The 17,967-nt window shown below is 37.7% G+C and overlaps 1 protein-coding gene across 4 annotated transcripts; it reads left to right on the top strand.

The window, feature by feature from the left end:
- Window positions 1–395: 395 nt before the first annotated feature.
- Window positions 396–17,608, top strand: SRT2 (sirtuin 2). Of its 4 annotated transcripts, none has more exons than XM_077375750.1 (13): window positions 396–535; window positions 2,648–2,690; window positions 2,847–3,102; window positions 3,261–3,326; window positions 6,066–6,111; window positions 6,295–6,330; window positions 9,035–9,195; window positions 9,293–9,422; window positions 10,456–10,620; window positions 14,008–14,135; window positions 16,739–16,838; window positions 17,071–17,175; window positions 17,274–17,608. In XM_077375750.1, the coding sequence occupies exons 1-12, from the start codon at window positions 515–517 to the stop codon at window positions 17,122–17,124; spliced, it is 1,206 nt and encodes a 401-aa protein (XP_077231865.1). In that variant the 5' UTR covers window positions 396–514; the 3' UTR covers window positions 17,125–17,175; window positions 17,274–17,608. The 4 variants fall into 4 exon arrangements, with proteins under 4 accessions (XP_077231865.1, XP_077231864.1, XP_077231867.1 ...); XM_077375749.1 differs by lacking the exon at window positions 396–535 and adding an exon at window positions 1,592–1,651; XM_077375752.1 differs by lacking the exons at window positions 396–535; window positions 6,295–6,330 and adding an exon at window positions 1,592–1,651 and having other exon boundaries at window positions 9,038–9,195.
- The last annotated feature ends 359 nt before the right edge of the window (window positions 17,609–17,967 follow it).

Genomic DNA, 17,967 nt, shown 5'->3' with positions numbered 1-17,967 from the left:
TTCAACCTTCAAAACCCTTCCATGGAGTTTTCCAAGTTAGAAAAGTCTTGAGGAAGAAGAAGGTGGTAGGTGAGAAGGTAATAAGTGCATAGGGATAGGTGCAAAAAGGTGGAGAGAAAAAAGAGGTAGGAGGGGTATATTTGTCCTAAAAGCCATCTTCTCTCACCTGACAACACTTTTTTTATAAATTTCAAATCAATACCCTTTATTCACAATTTAGACAAAACTTTGCATTTTTTTTATAATTTTCCCTTCAAACTATTATTGTCATTCATCTCTCTCAAGTCACAAGTGGGCTATACAATACTTTTTTGAAAAATACTGGACAAAATGGCCTACACTAAACCATACGTGCTTACACAATATAATTCTCCCTCTATTGCAACAATACGTGGTTGCACCAAATCAATGTTGTAAAACACCCTACGTGTTGGTAAGGACAGCCACATATTTTGACTCTCGATCTGATAAATTTTCCGATAAACAAACGGTAGAAACCCCCGCCACGAGAAATATGGCACCCATGGCTTCCCATGTAAGTCTTCTCTCTCTTTCTTCTTGCTCTTCGATAACCCTACATCTGGTCTTTTGGGTATTTTGATTCTCATTTGCTCTCAAATTTAGAAATATAATCCGAACTTCTCAGCTTGATGTGGGTTCCAAAAAACCCATCACCGAAACAGCTAAACGTCTGTACATTTTACTCTGTTTTTATTCTAACCCTCAGTTTGTACTTTTTCTGATCTAGACTATTTGCAGAGCAAAATTTTTAAAAAGATAAGTTCATGGTCTAGCGCAAATTTTTAAATAGTCACTTTCAACTAGAGATTATGGGTAGATATCCTTAATCTATGTTATTGCATCAGACCTGAACATGAATCGACTATAAGTGAATTCAATTCGTGGCTTCGATAGACGTGGGATAATGAATAGTGATAAGTAGTGTGTGGTTGCCAATCTCGTAGAGTAATGGAAGGGGGTGTCATTACCAATATAGGAAGAGAAGAGAGAGAGAAAGAGAGAAAGAGAAAAAAGCAGCATTTTCCAAGCCAAATTCCTCCTTTTTTGAGAAATTTGGCTTGGAAGGTATAAGGAGGGGGACATGGATGCCACATCACCACACATGCAATAATTACTTATGAAATTTGTCCGATAGTCTCCAAGGATTTCGATGCTACATTGGCAACCAAACAAGAGATTTTGCTCACATGGAACCCACATGCAAAGCAAAGCCCCTAAACACACCTTAAGGAGTTCTACCGGTTGAGAGACCAATCCAACATGTCATGTGCTTTCTCCACATCTATTTTGAGAATCATAAATTTAATTCTTGAGATTTTGATAGAGGTGATGGCCTTATTGTTTGAAACTATGCTATTGAGAATCTGTCTACCCTTCACAAAGTCGCTTTGGTCGGAGGCAATAACTTAGGCATCACTTTCTTTAAGAAAAAGGGAAGAATTTTGATATAATTTTATACACCTCTCCTACTAGGCAAATGCGGTGAAATTCCGTAATATTTGATTCATTTCTCATTATAGGGATCAGGGTAATGAATAAGATGTTGAAAGCCTTGGCGGTTTTGTGGCAATAAAAGAATTCTTCCATGGCTAGACAGCCCTACATACAAGTTTATTTATTCTTTATAGAGGAATAATGGAATAAAGGTACATAATGGAATGCACTTGATAATTCTTTCAACTGTGAAAATTGTTTAATTAGAACCATTTCTATGTCGTAGTCTTTGAGACCTTGATGGTCAAAAGTTCCAGGTTTGTGCCTCTCACTCTTCAAAAATGGGTAAACACAGTTCCTGAAATTCCACATCAACCTTTAAACTCGTTCCATAGTGTTTTAACAAGTTGTTTTCCTGGAAATGCCAACACATTGAGGAGTTTTCCATTTTTCCTACTTTTATATAGATCTTTGTAAAAGTGCAAGTTAGCAGACACACAATGAGAATTTCTTTGTTTTTTGAAGGGCACAATGGGAATTTCTTCTTGCCACGCTAAGATGTGTTCATGTACTAATAGTATAAGCATCATCTGATTCCTCAGAGGATTTTTTTTTCTATTTGAAATGGAATGTCACAAAAATTGGTAGCATGAGTTAATAGAACCATTTCTACATTATAGTTGTTGAGACCTAGATGGCCAAAAATTCCAGGTTTGTGCCTCTCACACTTGAAAAATGGGTAAACACATTTCCTGCAATTCTACATCAATCTTTAGAGTAGTTCCATAGTGTTTTAACAAGTGAGTTGCTTTCCATGAAATGCCAACAAATTGAGGATTTTTCCATTTTTCCTACTTTATTACAATGGGAATTTCTTCTTGGTACACGTCGTGTTTGTTTAAGATTATGACAACCAATTGTGAGTGCCAAACCGATTATTGGACTCAAATTTAAACATAATTTTGAGTCCAATAATTGGTTTGGCACTCACAATCGGTTGTCATAATCTTAATGAACAGGGCCTAAGATGTGTATATGTACCAATAGTATGAGCATCATCTGATTCCTCAGGATTTTTTTTTTCTAATTGAAATTGAATGTTACAAAAATTAGTTGCATGTGTTACTCTTAACATTTTGTAATGGTGGCTTCTAATCACACTGCTAACAGCCTATACTTATTCAAAATACAGCTTATCACGGGAGCCAAAGAAGTTCTTGGGACAATTACTGGAGGCAAGTACTCTCACAATTATTTGATGGTTATTTTTCATGAACATCAATTTGTGCCCGCCATAAAGTGTGGCTCCCCTTTTGGAATGAAATGTCCGCACAACATTCTGCATATTCCCCCTTTCTCAGCTCATTATTGTAGGCTTTCTAAATTGTCAGGACATTATTTTCACACGGCTGGTGTTGGGTCAAGTATAAAGCCTGGACTGTTGTACAACAAATCAAGAGGAGGCCTTTCTTTCCGTTTCTCTGTAAGGCATGTGAGGACAACATGCAAATACTCTACTCCCGGCGCTATACTGAAACATCAGGATAAAGCTTCTTTAGACTTCCTGAGGGACAAAAGGATAGTTCCGGATTCGGATCCTCCAAGCATCAAAGATGTCAACCTTTTGTATCAATTTATTGATCAGAGGTTTGTATTGGGATGACTTCAATTAATGAAAACTATCCCACATTCTTGCTGACCCCAACTAGTTTGGGACAAAGGCTTAGTTGAGTTGAGTTATCCCATATTCTTATTGTTCTTGAGTATTTACTGATTAACTGCCTGCTTACTGATTACGTTCACAGTCGCAAGCTTATGGTGTTGACTGGAGCAGGAATAAGCACAGAGTCAGGGATTCCTGATTATAGAAGGTTCTTATTTCCTCTTTGTTCTTATTTCTTATTTTTTGCATAACGATGAAAATAATAACTGAAATTTTACATTTCAGTGCAACTATATTATTTGTTTTCTTCAAAAATTTGGTGCTGCAATCTTGATCTCATTCACTTGCTAATAAACAAATAAATGGTGATTGCGTGCATCCATAGGGATTAGTCCCGCACTAAAATGGGGTGGGGATACCCTATGTCATAAAAAAAAGGTTGAAGTTTTCTATTTAGTACTTGATTTTTCTGAAATTATCATTTATATTTTGTCTGCAAACTCTCAATTTAGCATATTGTACATGTCTGTCTACCACCAAAATCCTTGGTTGTTATTTTCCTCATTAACGTAACTAAATATCAAGATTTCTCTTCAATGAAGATTAAATTTTACAAATGAGAAACCACTGTAACACAGTAGTTATTTCTTTCAAGTTTTAGTTGGATGTGAAGCTAAGTTTCTTGAAAAAGTGATATTAATTGTTAATCTTTTATGTTTGGAAGAGGAGGTTAAAGTCCTTGTACACTGTTCCTTGGGGGTTTTTCCCCATGATGCTAGAGACTGCACAAACAGTTCTAAAGCTTTACTAGATAAACTATTTTCTTTTATTAAATGATTCTTACAGGAAATTTTTTAGTTCTCTTTTTTTTGGGTTGAATCAAATTTGAATTAGAGCCTTCAAGTATGTGATTTTTGTTTGGATTCCCATGGCTGAGAAGAATTTCTCAAACCGTAAAGAATTCAGTCTGAGAAGAATTTCTTTAATTTCGTTGTAATACTGAGCGACACTTGCAAGGTATGCAAAGATTGGTGGAGGATCTTGTTGTTGGAGTGATGAATGTGGAGAAAATTCAAAGTTGAGGTGCTTTTGTGGGATTTTTTTATAGATTGAGATGGTTTTGTGGTTTTCAAAATATTTTCTGACATTTTCAAGGAAATTTTGGAAATTTTTAGTTGTTTTAGAGAAGTTAAGCATAGGAAAGTTTTGGTATCTTAATTAACAGGTTATTGTAATACAGCATCTTTAGTTTTTGGGACTTGGGGTTTGAGTTTAGTGAACGCTCTTGTCCTGGGAAACTAGGCTAAAATTTGTAGGAGTCTGTAAAGAGGAGCTTGCCTCTAGGGTCATAGTTCATGTGATATTTTGTGCTTTGAGAGGAGGTTACCATTCATTTATGGTTCACACAACTGATATTTCTGCTCCCCCTGTATACTATTCCTGCTCCCTTTACCGCCTTTTACAAGTATTCCCCTCACAATTAGTTCTCTATCTTGGCATTTTTGCTTCCCCATCAGCTCTCCATCTCTTTCCCGCACTCCTCCTCTTTCTAACAATTACATGTTCCCGGGCCCCAATGGTTATCATGACGTTGCCATTTTTCCAGGAAAACTCCCATGTTGATGGAGATCTATCCGTTGGGGCATCATACCCCACCCCAGCTTCGCGGATGAGAGGCCCTCTACTCTTTATCTGTTGATAGTAGCCTTCCGAATAAACCAAACCTTGAATCTGATACCATTGGCTTGGCTTAACAATAGGTGGTGGAGAAAGAGAAAGATTTCTGGCTCCAATTCCCGGTCAACCTCAAAGACGTGAACAGAACCACGGAGAGAGAGAGAGAGAGAGAGAGAGAGAGAGAGAGAGAGAGAGAGAGAGAGAGATCTTAGTCTAGTTCTTCTTGTTGGAATCTATAGTATTCAGGTTCCGATACCATGTTAGTTTCAAGCATCTTCATAAAGTTAATGATAGGTGCATATTAAGAATAGGAAACACTTATAGAAACAACAGTTAACTTAAAATTTTGTAGTTTAATTCACGCATATCATGAAGTTGACAAAAAGAAGTGCGAGGGAATGGAAAAGATGGATCCACTTGTTCCAGACTGAATCTAAAATTCCGAGAAAGAAAATCCCCTTCTTCTTCCTATTGTCTCCTCTTTCCTTGAGATTGTTATATTTAAACAAAATTACCTTGAATTGAGAAGGGGAAATTTGGTATTTGAAGTCAGTGCCATCAAGCCTATTGTAGTCCATGTTTAACCATTCATAAAGTACCTTGACCGCTGGCTGATAATAATATTTCGAATTCAACCTCTAAGAAGAGAAAGAGCAGTGTCACTTAAAAGTGAGTATCGTGTTTCACTTAAAGTTAGTATTGTGTTAAATTTATAAATTTTAAGTTTCTACTGTTACTTCTCAATCATAATCCATAAGTTTTCTATGTAAAGTTAAAGTTAATGTGGTAAATGTGATTGCAATAATTGGGAAGGAATATGCGAGGCAGTAAAGGATAAAGAGAGCAAAGGTGATGGGGTAGTCACATAGATGATGGGTGTTTGCAGTGACAATGAATACTAAGATTACTGTGGAATTGAAGAATTAATCGTCTTTTTCTTTGTGTTGTCACTTGGACTCGTATAGACAATGAATACCGAAATTCTTTAGGAATTGAGACTTTATTATCTTTTTCTTTGTGTTGTCACTTAGACTTGCATATTATCGAACTCATGGAATTAAGCCTTTAACTTTCCCTATTATTTTTCAGCTTGCTTGTTAGCTTCTTAGTTGTCAAATCACAGTATTTATTTTCTTATATATTTTGGGCATGGGAGATGCTTGAGGATCTTAAGTTCTTTTCTTAATTGTTTATGTATATTATCGTCCTTTTGCACAAATTTAACTACTTTTCTCTTTTAATTAAAGTATAATAACTTTGCTTATGGCAGTCCAAACGGAGCATATAGTTCAGGTTTCAAACCAATTACTCATCAGGTGATCCGAGTGCATCTGCTGAGATACTATTCATTCTGCATTATTTTGAGAACCAGAGGTGAACTATTTTTGCTTATGGATCACCATGTCAAGTGGTTTACAAGTAGGCAGGTTTGAAATGTTCATGTTGGATGCCATTTTAGCACTATAGCATTTCTTCTTACCTTTTCTTATCTATTACAGCGTGCTTTGAATAGAAAATCAAGGTTCAATAAAAAGGTACTATAAGGCCCTTAACCAAACCTTTATTGTGAACATGAGTAATATACTTATGAAAATTCGTTCTAATTTCTCATTTTGAATTTTAGTCTATCCATGTACATATATCCAATAAATGGTTCTTTCAAAAGTGCTAAATGAAACCTTGATGCTAGTATTGTTGGGATAAACAAGTTGAAGTTAGGGTTTTTGCTATAGGAGAAAACCAAAGAAGAGAGGAAACAGAGATAAAGGGAAATTCGTATGTATTAGTCCTATCCAACGAAACCCCACATAAATATAAACATAAGTCTAAGAAATTACAAAAAATTCTACCCATAAGTTACTTATGGGTGATAAGCCCCATCTACTCTCTAATAAGTCATGCGATAGGTCCACTGAAACAGAAATAACTAATGAACTTAGTGAAATAACTAGTGAAGCTCTCAATAGGGGACATGCTAAGACGAACCAACCTCCCCCCTCCCTCTCTCTCAAAAACACAAAAAAAAAACAAGAAAAAACCCTAGTGCGTAGATATCTATAATGCCCAGCTTCGATAGAATCTTATGTAAGTGAGCTTTGCAAACACTCTTTGTTAATACATCAACAAGCTGCTCGTTTGTCTCAACACAAGGTTTGCAAATTTGGCATGTTTCCAACTTCTCTTCGACGAAAAGCCTGTCCACTACGACGTGCTTCATTCTGTAATGTTGAATTGGATTATGTGCAATGTTGATTGCCGCCTTATTATCACAAAATAGTCTTATTGGATCTTGCACTCTAATGTTTAACTTACACAACAAAATATTTATTCACAAAAGCTTGCTTAATCCTTGTGTCATAGACCTATTCACTCGATCCAGCAACCAGTAGCTGCTTCTAAGTCCGTCAGCTGACTAAATTACCCCCAACAAAATGAACAGTAGCCAGAAGCCGACCTGGGATATGTAACTGAACCCATTCTGTATCAGTATATGCCTCAACCCTTGCATGACTATGGATATCAAATTGTAACCCCTTACTAGGGAAGGCTTTTAGATACCTGAGAATCCTGGCAACTTTAAATGAGTAGTTCAAGGAGAATGCAAGAACTCATTAATAAGAATGACTACATATGGAATGTCTGATGGGTTGAGAGAGGTAAATCAGCTTGCCAACCAATCTCTTAAACCTCCTTCCATCAATAAGAGGATTCCCATCCACTTCATTCAACCTGTGGTTTGAATTTATACAAGTGTCAACTGGCTTAGACCCAAGTGTCCTTGTTACCCCCAATATATCAATGACTTCTTTCCTCTGAGGGATAAAAATTCTCCTAGATCGAGCTACCTCGATTTCAAGAAAATACTTCAATGGACCCAAATCCTTCACATCAAATTTTGTTGCTAGATACTTCAAGTATTATACTTCCTCACCATCGTTAACCATAACTACTATATCAAGCACATATATGATGAGAGCAATGATTTTGTCCAGATTTCACTTGATAAACAATATATGGTCAGTGTGACTCTGCACATATCTAACTCTCCCGAGGGCTCCACGAAATCTCTCCACCAAGCCTGTGGAGACTGCTTCAACCCATAAAGATCCTCTTTTAACTTACATATATTCATTTCACTACCTGCAAAGCTGAATCTATGGTTTTAAATTTCCACCGAAACCAACACGAAACAACCTAAATGTTTCCATTTCCATCACCATCGAAACGATACCGATACCGACCCGTTTTCATTTGTCCAGCTTTCACTTGATAAACAGTATGGTCGGCTTGACTCTGCACATATCTAACTTGACTCTGCACATATCTAACTCTTATGAGGGCTCCACGAAATCTTTCCACCAATGACACATTTAGCTAAATATGTCATTGGTAATCAACCGACACGTTTTTATTTGTCCAGCTTTCCCTCTCGTTTGTTGTTTCTCGTTTTTTTTTTCTCTCAAGAGAAGTGCGAGCTTTTCCCTTTTCCTTTCCTGCATTCCCCCCCCCCCCCCCCCCCCCCCCCCCCCCCCCCCCGCCGCCTCTTTTCCTAAGCATGCAAATATTTATTAAACCGCAGGGAAAATATATGGTGTACTGATTTATATTCCTAGTACCAATATTCGGGTGTAATGTTGATTAGAGAGTGTTCTTTATGAGACATTTATTTAGTGGGAGATATTTGATTCTTGATGTCTTCTAGAATACGAAACCAAATTCTTTTGTTCCTTTTGAGAAGTCTGAACATTCACAGATCTCATATTTTTTATGCTACACTAAACAATATTTCTGTTACAGTAGGCTGTTTAATCTCTTCCTTTTCTACTGTGGCCATGGGGATCAAGCTAGCCTACAGAGCAAAGCATATCGTTTTCATTGGTCTTAGCAGTAGGCTTTTATTTATCAGTTATTATTGTTAGATTAACATGGTCTCAAAAGAAGAAGGAGTGAGGGAGAAGGTGAGTCTCCTTGGGAGAGCTCCCATGATATATGTGTGTGTGTGTGTGTGCGCGTGCGCGCGTGCGTGCTTGCGTGCAAATTAGGGTTGTATATACAAAGACCAAAATACCCTTCTTACAATTACAACGCATTGTAATGCATGTAAACTTGAAGAACTATATTGCCAAAATTTAGTCCAGTGTAGCAATTGTTGCTGCGATATTCATAAGTGACCACTTGTGTCCTTGAATGTATTTTTTTTATCACTCTTTTGTCTCATGATAACTCTTCAATAAGCAGCAGTTTGTCCGCTCAAATAAAGCTCGCAAGCGATACTGGGCTAGGAGCTATGCTGGATGGAGAAGGTTCACTGAGGCACAACCAAGTGTAGCTCATACTGCTCTGGCATCTCTGGAAAAATTCGGCCGAATGGATTTTATGGTTACACAAAATGTAGACAGGTAGGGTTCTATTGCATATCCTTTACTTGTGGAATTTCTTTCCAAAGCCTTATGTGGAGTTCAATATTATTTGCTGATCAATCAATTCATGTTTCAGATTGCATCATCGTGCTGGCAGCAACCCACTTGAATTACATGGCACTGTTTATTCTGTGATTTGTTTAAATTGTGGGTTTTCCGTCTGCCGCAATTCATTTCAGGACCAAGTGAAGGCCCTTAATCCAAAGGTGAAGCCTTTGTTACATGATGAAAGTATTCCTAAACTTTTGGATACTATTATTTCTTTCAAGTTTGATCTTCTTGAGTAAGCAAAAGAGCTTGGAACAAAGCGCCAATGCCGCTTTTGCCCAACCAAAAATTAGAACCCGATGTTGCCCCAATCGAAAAACATTGTACCAACAACCACCCTCTGTAGCATGACTGCAGCTATCATTGCACCTGGATGGAAATGTCATTGTTTCCATACCAAACACCCCCCCCCCCCCCCCCCTGATCTCCTTTGGTTTTGATGTAACGCTCGCCGCTTGTATCTAAAGTCTAAACATCATGAGAGGAAGGGTGGAAATTTGCACCCCTTATTTTTTTTATCAAACGCCCTCCTCTTCTGTTGTTACAGAATGGGAGGGTGTTCAGTGTGTACATTATTATAGTATTCCAAAAGTCTTGGGGAACTTGATTACAAAGTGGGAGGGGAAAACACCCTTGACTTCCTAGGATCATCTTCAAGTTCTGCCCCTAATTCAGGAATTTGAGTGGAACTCTATTACTAGTCTAGCTTCTTGGCTTGACCAAGCCTTGCATTTTAGGGCAAAAAACACCGAGGGCCGAAGATAATTGAAAGAGATGATTACTCGTTTGTCTGGATCTCAATTTTCCCCATCATTTTATTAGGAATTATATGTTTGACATTTTTGTCTAACTTATGGGACTTAGATTAATTGTTTAAACTTCCTTACTAGATGCTGATTGTGTTTTTGTCAAAAGTCTTGATGCTAAGATAATTCTTTAAGAATATTTCAATTTTTCTGTGAAATTCTTACCGTTATAATCCAGATACATTTGAATAATCTGCACATCTTGTTATATGCTTTCATTAGTGTATATTTTTTTTGCTTTATTGATGCATTTGATTTTCAAGGTTTATCATTATCTTTGTACCTTTGTATGATGAAACTGATATTTCCCATCTCATCAAATCCACTCTGGATTCTTACTTGGCATATATGAATGAATATTTAAGAACATTATGGTATGCTGCAGTGGGCTTCAGCAATTGAAAATTTAGATTGTGGAAACCCTGGTTCAGATAAGAGCTTTGGCATGCAACAAAGGCCCGATGGTGATATCGAGATTGATGAGAAATTTTGGGAGGAGGATTTCCATATTCCCAACTGCCAGAAATGTGATGGATTGCTAAAACCTGATGTAAGATTCTCATGGTATAATAGATGAGATTACTGGCATTCATGTTTCCAGAGCATAACTAATTCCATTATGTTAGTATTAATAGTTGTAATGCTTACCGGTTATGTTTATTGTTAAAGTATAAAAGATTAAATAACGCCTTCTCCAACAGCTTAAGCTTTTGGAGTTACTGGTCGTTTCACATGGTATCAGAGCAAAGGTCCTGAGTTCAAACCTCCTTGATGTCAAAAAAAAAATCCACATGCAATGGTCAACCCAAAAGTGGGGCCACATGTGCCATGCGTAGGCCAACCCAAAGAAATTGTCACTTAAGTATGAAATCCATGTCTAGATATTATTCCTTCTAAAGGATAAATCTAGTGTCATCAAGCAGCCAGAAACAATGATGGTTTCTTGTCTAATACAAAGGTTGAGTACCATGAAATGGCGGTGATGAGAGAAATTGCATCCCTTAGGCAAAGTCTGAAAGATAAGCCAACTCTAGTATTGGTCATAGATTGTGATAATAAATTGTTCATAGATTGTGATATTCAAACTCAAATTGCCTGTAATGTCAAATTAGGACTAACATATTGTGGTACAAAAGAACAAATGAACTGTATCATCTTTAAAAGGAGTGTTAGAAATGAAGTTTGTAATATGATGTATACATAGAGCCTAAAATAGGGTAACATAGTACAAAGACTATAATACCCTCAATTCTACCCATAATGACTAGAATACCCTCTACTACCACTCTTCAACACTCCCCCTCAAGCTGGAGTGTATATACTACGGAACTCCAGCTTGCTACAAAGAAAACTCCAATAACAACCCATACAACAAAAAAGCAATACTCAATAATCCCTTACACACAGTCAGCTTGGTACAACACTCCCCCTCAAGCTGGTGTGGTGGTTACATAATGAAAAACATAACAAAAAAATACAACGGCCACAGTGAACACAGCATTGAGATCAACGGCCATAAAAAACAGGTCCCACTGAATCAACAACGGCGAATAGTGAGATCAACGATCGAACAGAAGTGCCTCAGCAGGGAAATATCAACGAACCACGAACAAAATACGCATACCAATGGTGCGCACATCGAACAACGGTGAAGCACAAGCAGATATCAGGTGAACTTTAAATCGCTAATTGAAGAAGAACCGCAACCAATAGGGCGATATACAATCAGCCCCCAACAACAAGAATCAACCAACCAACAGGGTGATGTAAAATCAGCCCACAACCACAAGGATCAACCACCAACTAACATGCGCACAACAACCAACCAACCAACGACGGCAAAACAGCACATCGCTTGAACAGCAACAAGGCCGAAAGCAAAGCCAACGATCGGGCATATAGCCACCAATAACGACAAGGCCGAATGCAACGCAAATGGCCGGGCATATAGCCACCAACAACGACAAGGCCGAATGCAACACAAACAATCGAACATATAACCCCAACAACAGCGTGGATTGCAATGCAGACCACTACAACAACAATGAATGCGTAAAACTACGCAAGGCAACTACACACGTGTAGAAGCACTGACAAGTTGGATTGCAACGCGAACCACTACAGCCACAACAAAGGCGTAAAACTACGCCAAGCAACTACACTCACCATATAGAAGCATCAACAAACACGACTCGCAAAGCATGTCCACCAACAACACTAGGTGTGGAAGGACAACTAATAACGCGAAGAACCAACCACAACAACAATGATCTCAATGAAGAACCAACCACGACAACGATGATCTCAACCACAATCAACCCAACCAACAAACCAACCACAACCAACCCAACCAATGATGATAATAAACTAACTACCAACCAAACTCCATCCGACCAACAAACCAACAACAAAAAGGAGGCACTTCTACGTCAACCCGGAGTCACCAACAACACGACACTCCATCCATAGAACTACATTGGGCTGAAGGCCTTCAACTTGTGTCGAAAAGAATAACTTCAAGGCACCACATCTCTCTCAAACATTTCATCAAACACTTGGCGGGCAGCTTTCTTATCAACCAGGTGGCGTGCAATTTGCGCTTGGGAGTAACTTGGATGTTGGATAATCCGAAGGAATTAGCATTCCAGACCTGGAATCAGACTTCATCTCCATCACTACTCACAATCCAAATCCTATTATAAGGCTGAACAGGTATCAATGATACCATCAACAAGCTGTCCACAGATAACAACAAAGGAACTTTTTGAAGTTACTTAAAAACTCCCAACAACACCTCTATACTCAGCCCGCTGGCTACTATAATCATTAACAAATTGCCAAAGACCATATAATTCACAACCTAGACCTATAAAGACTGTTACTATCCACTAATCACACATAGATTGATGTCGCCAATCAGAAAACAACATGTATATTCTTTTTTCAATCATCGCATAGGATGAGAAAGCATAAGAACATCACCTATCCTATATTTTCATGACATAAAGAAGGCTTAGAACATGCTGAAAATACTATTACACAGACCTTGTGGTTCGTATGAACCACCTCAAACAATAAAACCCAGAAACCCTTGGCTGCGATCAGAACTTAGGGATTTCTACTCATTTTGCAGCTTTGTATTAAATGAAAACAAAGAAGAGAGAAAAGATCTGGAAACACTGTGAGAGAAGAAAATCAATCTCCCTCTAACGAGAGACGACACACACGGAGAGGGACCGAGAGAGAGAGAGAGAGAGAGAGAGAGAGAGAGAGAGAGAGAGAGAGAGAGAGAGAGAGAGAGAGAGAGAGAGGGTTTTGTGGGGATAGCGCAAGGGACTCTTCTTCATCTTTTCTTACTTTAGGATCTTTGCTCTAATACCATGTTATAAATGGAGATAGGGTTAGAGAGGAAGAATGGGAGTGGGGAGAATGGAGAGTCTCCACTAGGGAGCTCCCATGTAATATGATGTATACATAGAGCCTAAAATAGGGAAACATAATACAAAGACTACAATACCCTCAATTCTACACATAATGACTATTATACCCTCTACTACTTTTCAACAAGGAGGAAGCACTACTTTAACCAAGGATTATCCAGTTTGTACATGCTCATGTCTCTAATAAGTTATCAACACAAAAAATGATGACCAGTGCTACAAGTGGAGTGTAGAGTGTCATATCTAGTTTTTCCCTTTTCCATATATGACGCGGGGTTGCTTTGGTATTTCTATATATGACGGTGATTTTGCAATCCTGTGCACCTTCATGTATATGTTAGCTTTCATCATCTCTTCCAGATTCCTGCCAATACTATCTCTAGCTAATTTTTTTCTCAAAGAGGTTTTATGAGCAATTGATAATTGCAGTAAACTGTTTAGTATGATGTAAAATAGTAAGCTGATTATTTTTGTTCTCGTGGGTTTGAATCTTGGAGGTTGTCTTTTTTGGTGATAATGTCCCCAAAAATAGAGCCAATAAAGCAATGGAAGTTGCGAAAGGATGTGATGCTTTGCTTGTTTTGGGTTCATCGCTAATGACCATGTCTGCTTTCCGACTTGTGAGGTACATATATCTTAAAATTCATCATCACTTTTCAGGTTCAGAAGTTATGCTATGTCAAATCTACGATTTTTTTTTTTTGATAATGGTAGCCAAATACAAAATTTGTATCTTTTTTTTAATTTTTTTATAATGGTAGCCAAATACAAAATTTGTATCTTACCGAGATGAAAGCTGCAAGGCCATAAAATTTTTGTCGTTTTTAACTCCAACACCTTCACAACATGGAAAAATAGTCCTTTACCACTCTAGCCAATAATTAGATGATGTTATCATAATGAACCAAAATTAATAGGGCTTGTTGTTTTCTGACAGTAGTTCTCTTTTCTACTGATTTTAGATTGAGAAATCTGTCATAAACCTGACATCTCAATTGCTAAAATGATGCATTATGCTTTATCTTAAGACTCACTTTATACATAAAATGAGTAATTACTAATTGTAGTGCCCTAAGCTAGACTGTCTAAAACTTTACTGCCCTGCCCTCAAAAGTACTGAACACCATGGCGTTCAATTTCAACTTTATGGTGAAGATTCTGTTGAAGCTATGAATTTTCTATTATATAGGCATTATTTAATTCTATGCTGTATATTTTTTAAGGATACCCCCCCCCCCCCCCCCCAGTCCCCGGTCCCCAAAACCTCAACTCTCTCTCTCTCATCCTTGCTTGTATGGTACACACCCAAATAGCTCTCATAATGAAGTGGCTCCTTATATCTCTGCCTCTTCTTTTTGAACAGATAAGATGTCAAAAAGGGGGGGAAAAAGGAGAAACAACCAAGAACACAGCCCACAAATAGGGACTAAACAATACAATAAGCAGAAAGAAAGTACGTATAAAATGCACATAGATCAAATGACAACAAGATTGGCTAATTTATCAGCCAAAGGATTTCCTTCGAGATGAATTTTGGAGCATTGAAACTCAGGAAAAGACACAACTACAACCTCATCTCTGAAAATATTGGACATGGGACAAGAAAAGCGAGTGATCTTCTCCTTAATCTGTACTTTGAAACTTCTCTCCAAAAATATCAGGCCTCTTCAAAACCGAAAGGTCTTCCTTCAATTGCCTGAGCTTCACAAGCACCACCTGCCTGATAAAAAATAACAGCAACATTATTACACTCCAAAAACCAGCTTGCTTAATCACATCATTTCCTGTACTGTCAACTCTGATGCGATCAGATTAAGCCAACTCAAAAGAGGCCTCATCCAAACATTAGGGTTTCTAAACCTTTTGAAAATTCATACAATTTCCATTCCAGTTATAAAATTAATCACTAAGTGAAATACTATAAAAAAAACCCACTAAAATAGCTCTTACACGATATTGTTTGATCTTCGTCTTGCACTATGGACCCTTCATGGCATTCTCTCTCTCTCTCTCTCTCTCTCTCTCTCTCTCTCTCTCTCTCTCTCTCTCTCCAGGTAGGATAATGCAGTATGGCTTGTAGCAGATGATTTTATGGAGGAGCGTGACCTTTATAAACAATCTTGGAGGAGCAAGAGTTTACAAGGATGATTCTGCGATATGTAAGGGCCTACACTTATAGAACATTGCTTTGGGGTGAATTTTGTATTGATTTGGGGCTACTCGAGACAAGACATCCCTCCATGGCTATGACGCCGTCACACGATATCTCAATGCTCTCAGATCATCGATCTAATATCGTTTGATAGCGTTTTTTCCCATTTTTTGGGGGCATTTTAGTCTTCCGTTGTTTTGATATAGGGTGTGTTTCTTGTAACCGGTTTTTAAGGGAACTTTTATACTTCAGTCCTACAACCGGCCCAAATCTCGTGAAAACTGGACATCGTGGCGAGCCGAAAGATACCACCCCGTCCTTCTCCTCTCCTTTTGCATGCTTATATCTGCTTGCTCATATTTGCTGAACAATTCATATGGTTAAACTCTGGTCGAACGCTCTTGTAACGATCACATATTTCCGAAACAATATTTGCCAATTTCCATTGACCATGAGACTTTGTCCTTACCCATGCCAAGACATCGGAGGAATTCCCCTCAATGATTAAAGGCTCTGACATAGTAGTCATGTACCACTTGAAACCTTTAATCTTTGTCTAGGTTTCTTTGGCATGCAGGATTGCGAGATAATTTATAACCAATGAAGGATCATTTTCTCGAAAGCTAATTTCATTAGTATCTATGCAAGTTATTTCTGAACTAATTATCTCCAGTGTCTTGTTGTACATTTAAATGGATCAATCAGTTGTTTCTTGTCATTTACCTTAATTGGAATGTTTGTCTTTTGCACTTTTATTAATAGACTTCATATGATAGGATCAAGGTTCACTCTATTTTGAGTAGTGATGGAGCATTTCAATTTAAAACAATGCTCTCTTCAAACCTTCAAGTAGAGGTCCATCTCTAAATCAAAACTTCTGAATTATGCTTGGAGCGTTCATCTGTAGCTTTATTTGAAAAACTTATACTTCATTTTGTCTATTGAATAATCATGTTATCCTAGTTGCCAATCCCCAATTTCTAAGATTAGCAATTCAATTAATGGCCCTTATTTTGATTGTTTTATCCTCCACTTTCTGAACTAGTTAACTCTTTCAATTTAATTCAATTCAACAGTGCTGCTCATGAGGCAGGCGCGGCTATTGCGATTGTCAATTTAGGAACGACACGTGCTGATGAGCTCGTACCCTTAAAAATCAAAGCTCGATGTGGTGAGGTATAAAACCGCCCGTGTTGGCTTGGCTGTGTCATTGTGTGTGTGTGTGTGTGTGTGTGTGTGTGTGTGTGTGTGTTGTTGTTTTTTTTTTTTTTGTGTGTGAATAGCATTAGCTGTGTCATTGTGTGTGTTGTTGTTTTTTTCCCCTCTTTTTGAATAGCATTGGCTGTGTCAATGTGTCATTGTACATTGGCTTCCTTTTATCTTTATGTGACTTGGCTGGTTGATGCAGATCCTATCAAGAGTGCTTGACATGGGAAGCCTTAGTGTACCTGTTGTTGTCTAATGAAGAAAAGATAAAAGAGGGGTTGTCATTGAAAATGAGAATCTGAACAAGGTTTGGTAACTAGTCATCAGAAGAATACACAATGAATATTTCAGAAGGTTTGGTATTTCAATTTCAGGAATTCAGAATTATTCTTCTCTTTTTGACAGGTAAGCTCTGTTTGAACCTCCTAAGGTTACAACATTGAGCACGTTCAAATTGAGCCTCCACAATAATTTATTCACTGTAAGGGCCTACTTTAGAAAGCAAATGATTCTATATTCCATACTCGTAAAAGCAAGAATGCCTGAAGAGACTTTTGGCCCCAATGCTTTAATAATAAATTTGCCCGTTGTGGGTTGTGAGGATATGCATTTCTTATTTATGGGATGGGATGAGGGAACCGTGTTCTCACGGCGATGCCTGTGTTCTCAAAACATTTGGAAGTTATTTGTTTTACTTATTTTCAAATGTATAGTGTGAAGTGTATCTCTCCATTTTCACTTCCCTCGGTGTTGGTATTTTAGTTTTCCTTTAGTTTTCCTGATGACCCTGTTTGGATTGCAAGAAAAACATTTCTTGGGAATTTTTTTCTTCCCATGATTTATTGGGAATGATATGATTATGGTTTAATTTAAAGGGTTGTTATAATAAATTGAAGGTTCCTCTTAAGTAAAAAATTGAATAGGATTGGTTTCAAGGTACCTTTTTCCCTGTGTAAAAATTGTAGGATTTTTTAGAAATATTTTTCCTTTCAAAACTTTTCTAGAAAATTCCTGCAACCCAAACGGGGCCAAGTTACAACTTGAACTAAGCTTGATATGGAAATGAGCTTTGTGGGTCGGATGAGAAAATTGAGATATT

The sequence above is a fragment of the Tasmannia lanceolata genome, unplaced genomic scaffold (genome assembly GCF_043159265.1).
Source record: "Tasmannia lanceolata isolate RefF3 unplaced genomic scaffold, GAP_Taslan_0.1 ptg000054l, whole genome shotgun sequence".
NCBI classification, from domain to species: Eukaryota; Viridiplantae; Streptophyta; class Magnoliopsida; order Canellales; family Winteraceae; genus Tasmannia; species Tasmannia lanceolata.
Note: the sequence above shows the minus strand (reverse complement) of the source record. Positions and strands in the feature narration are given on the sequence as shown.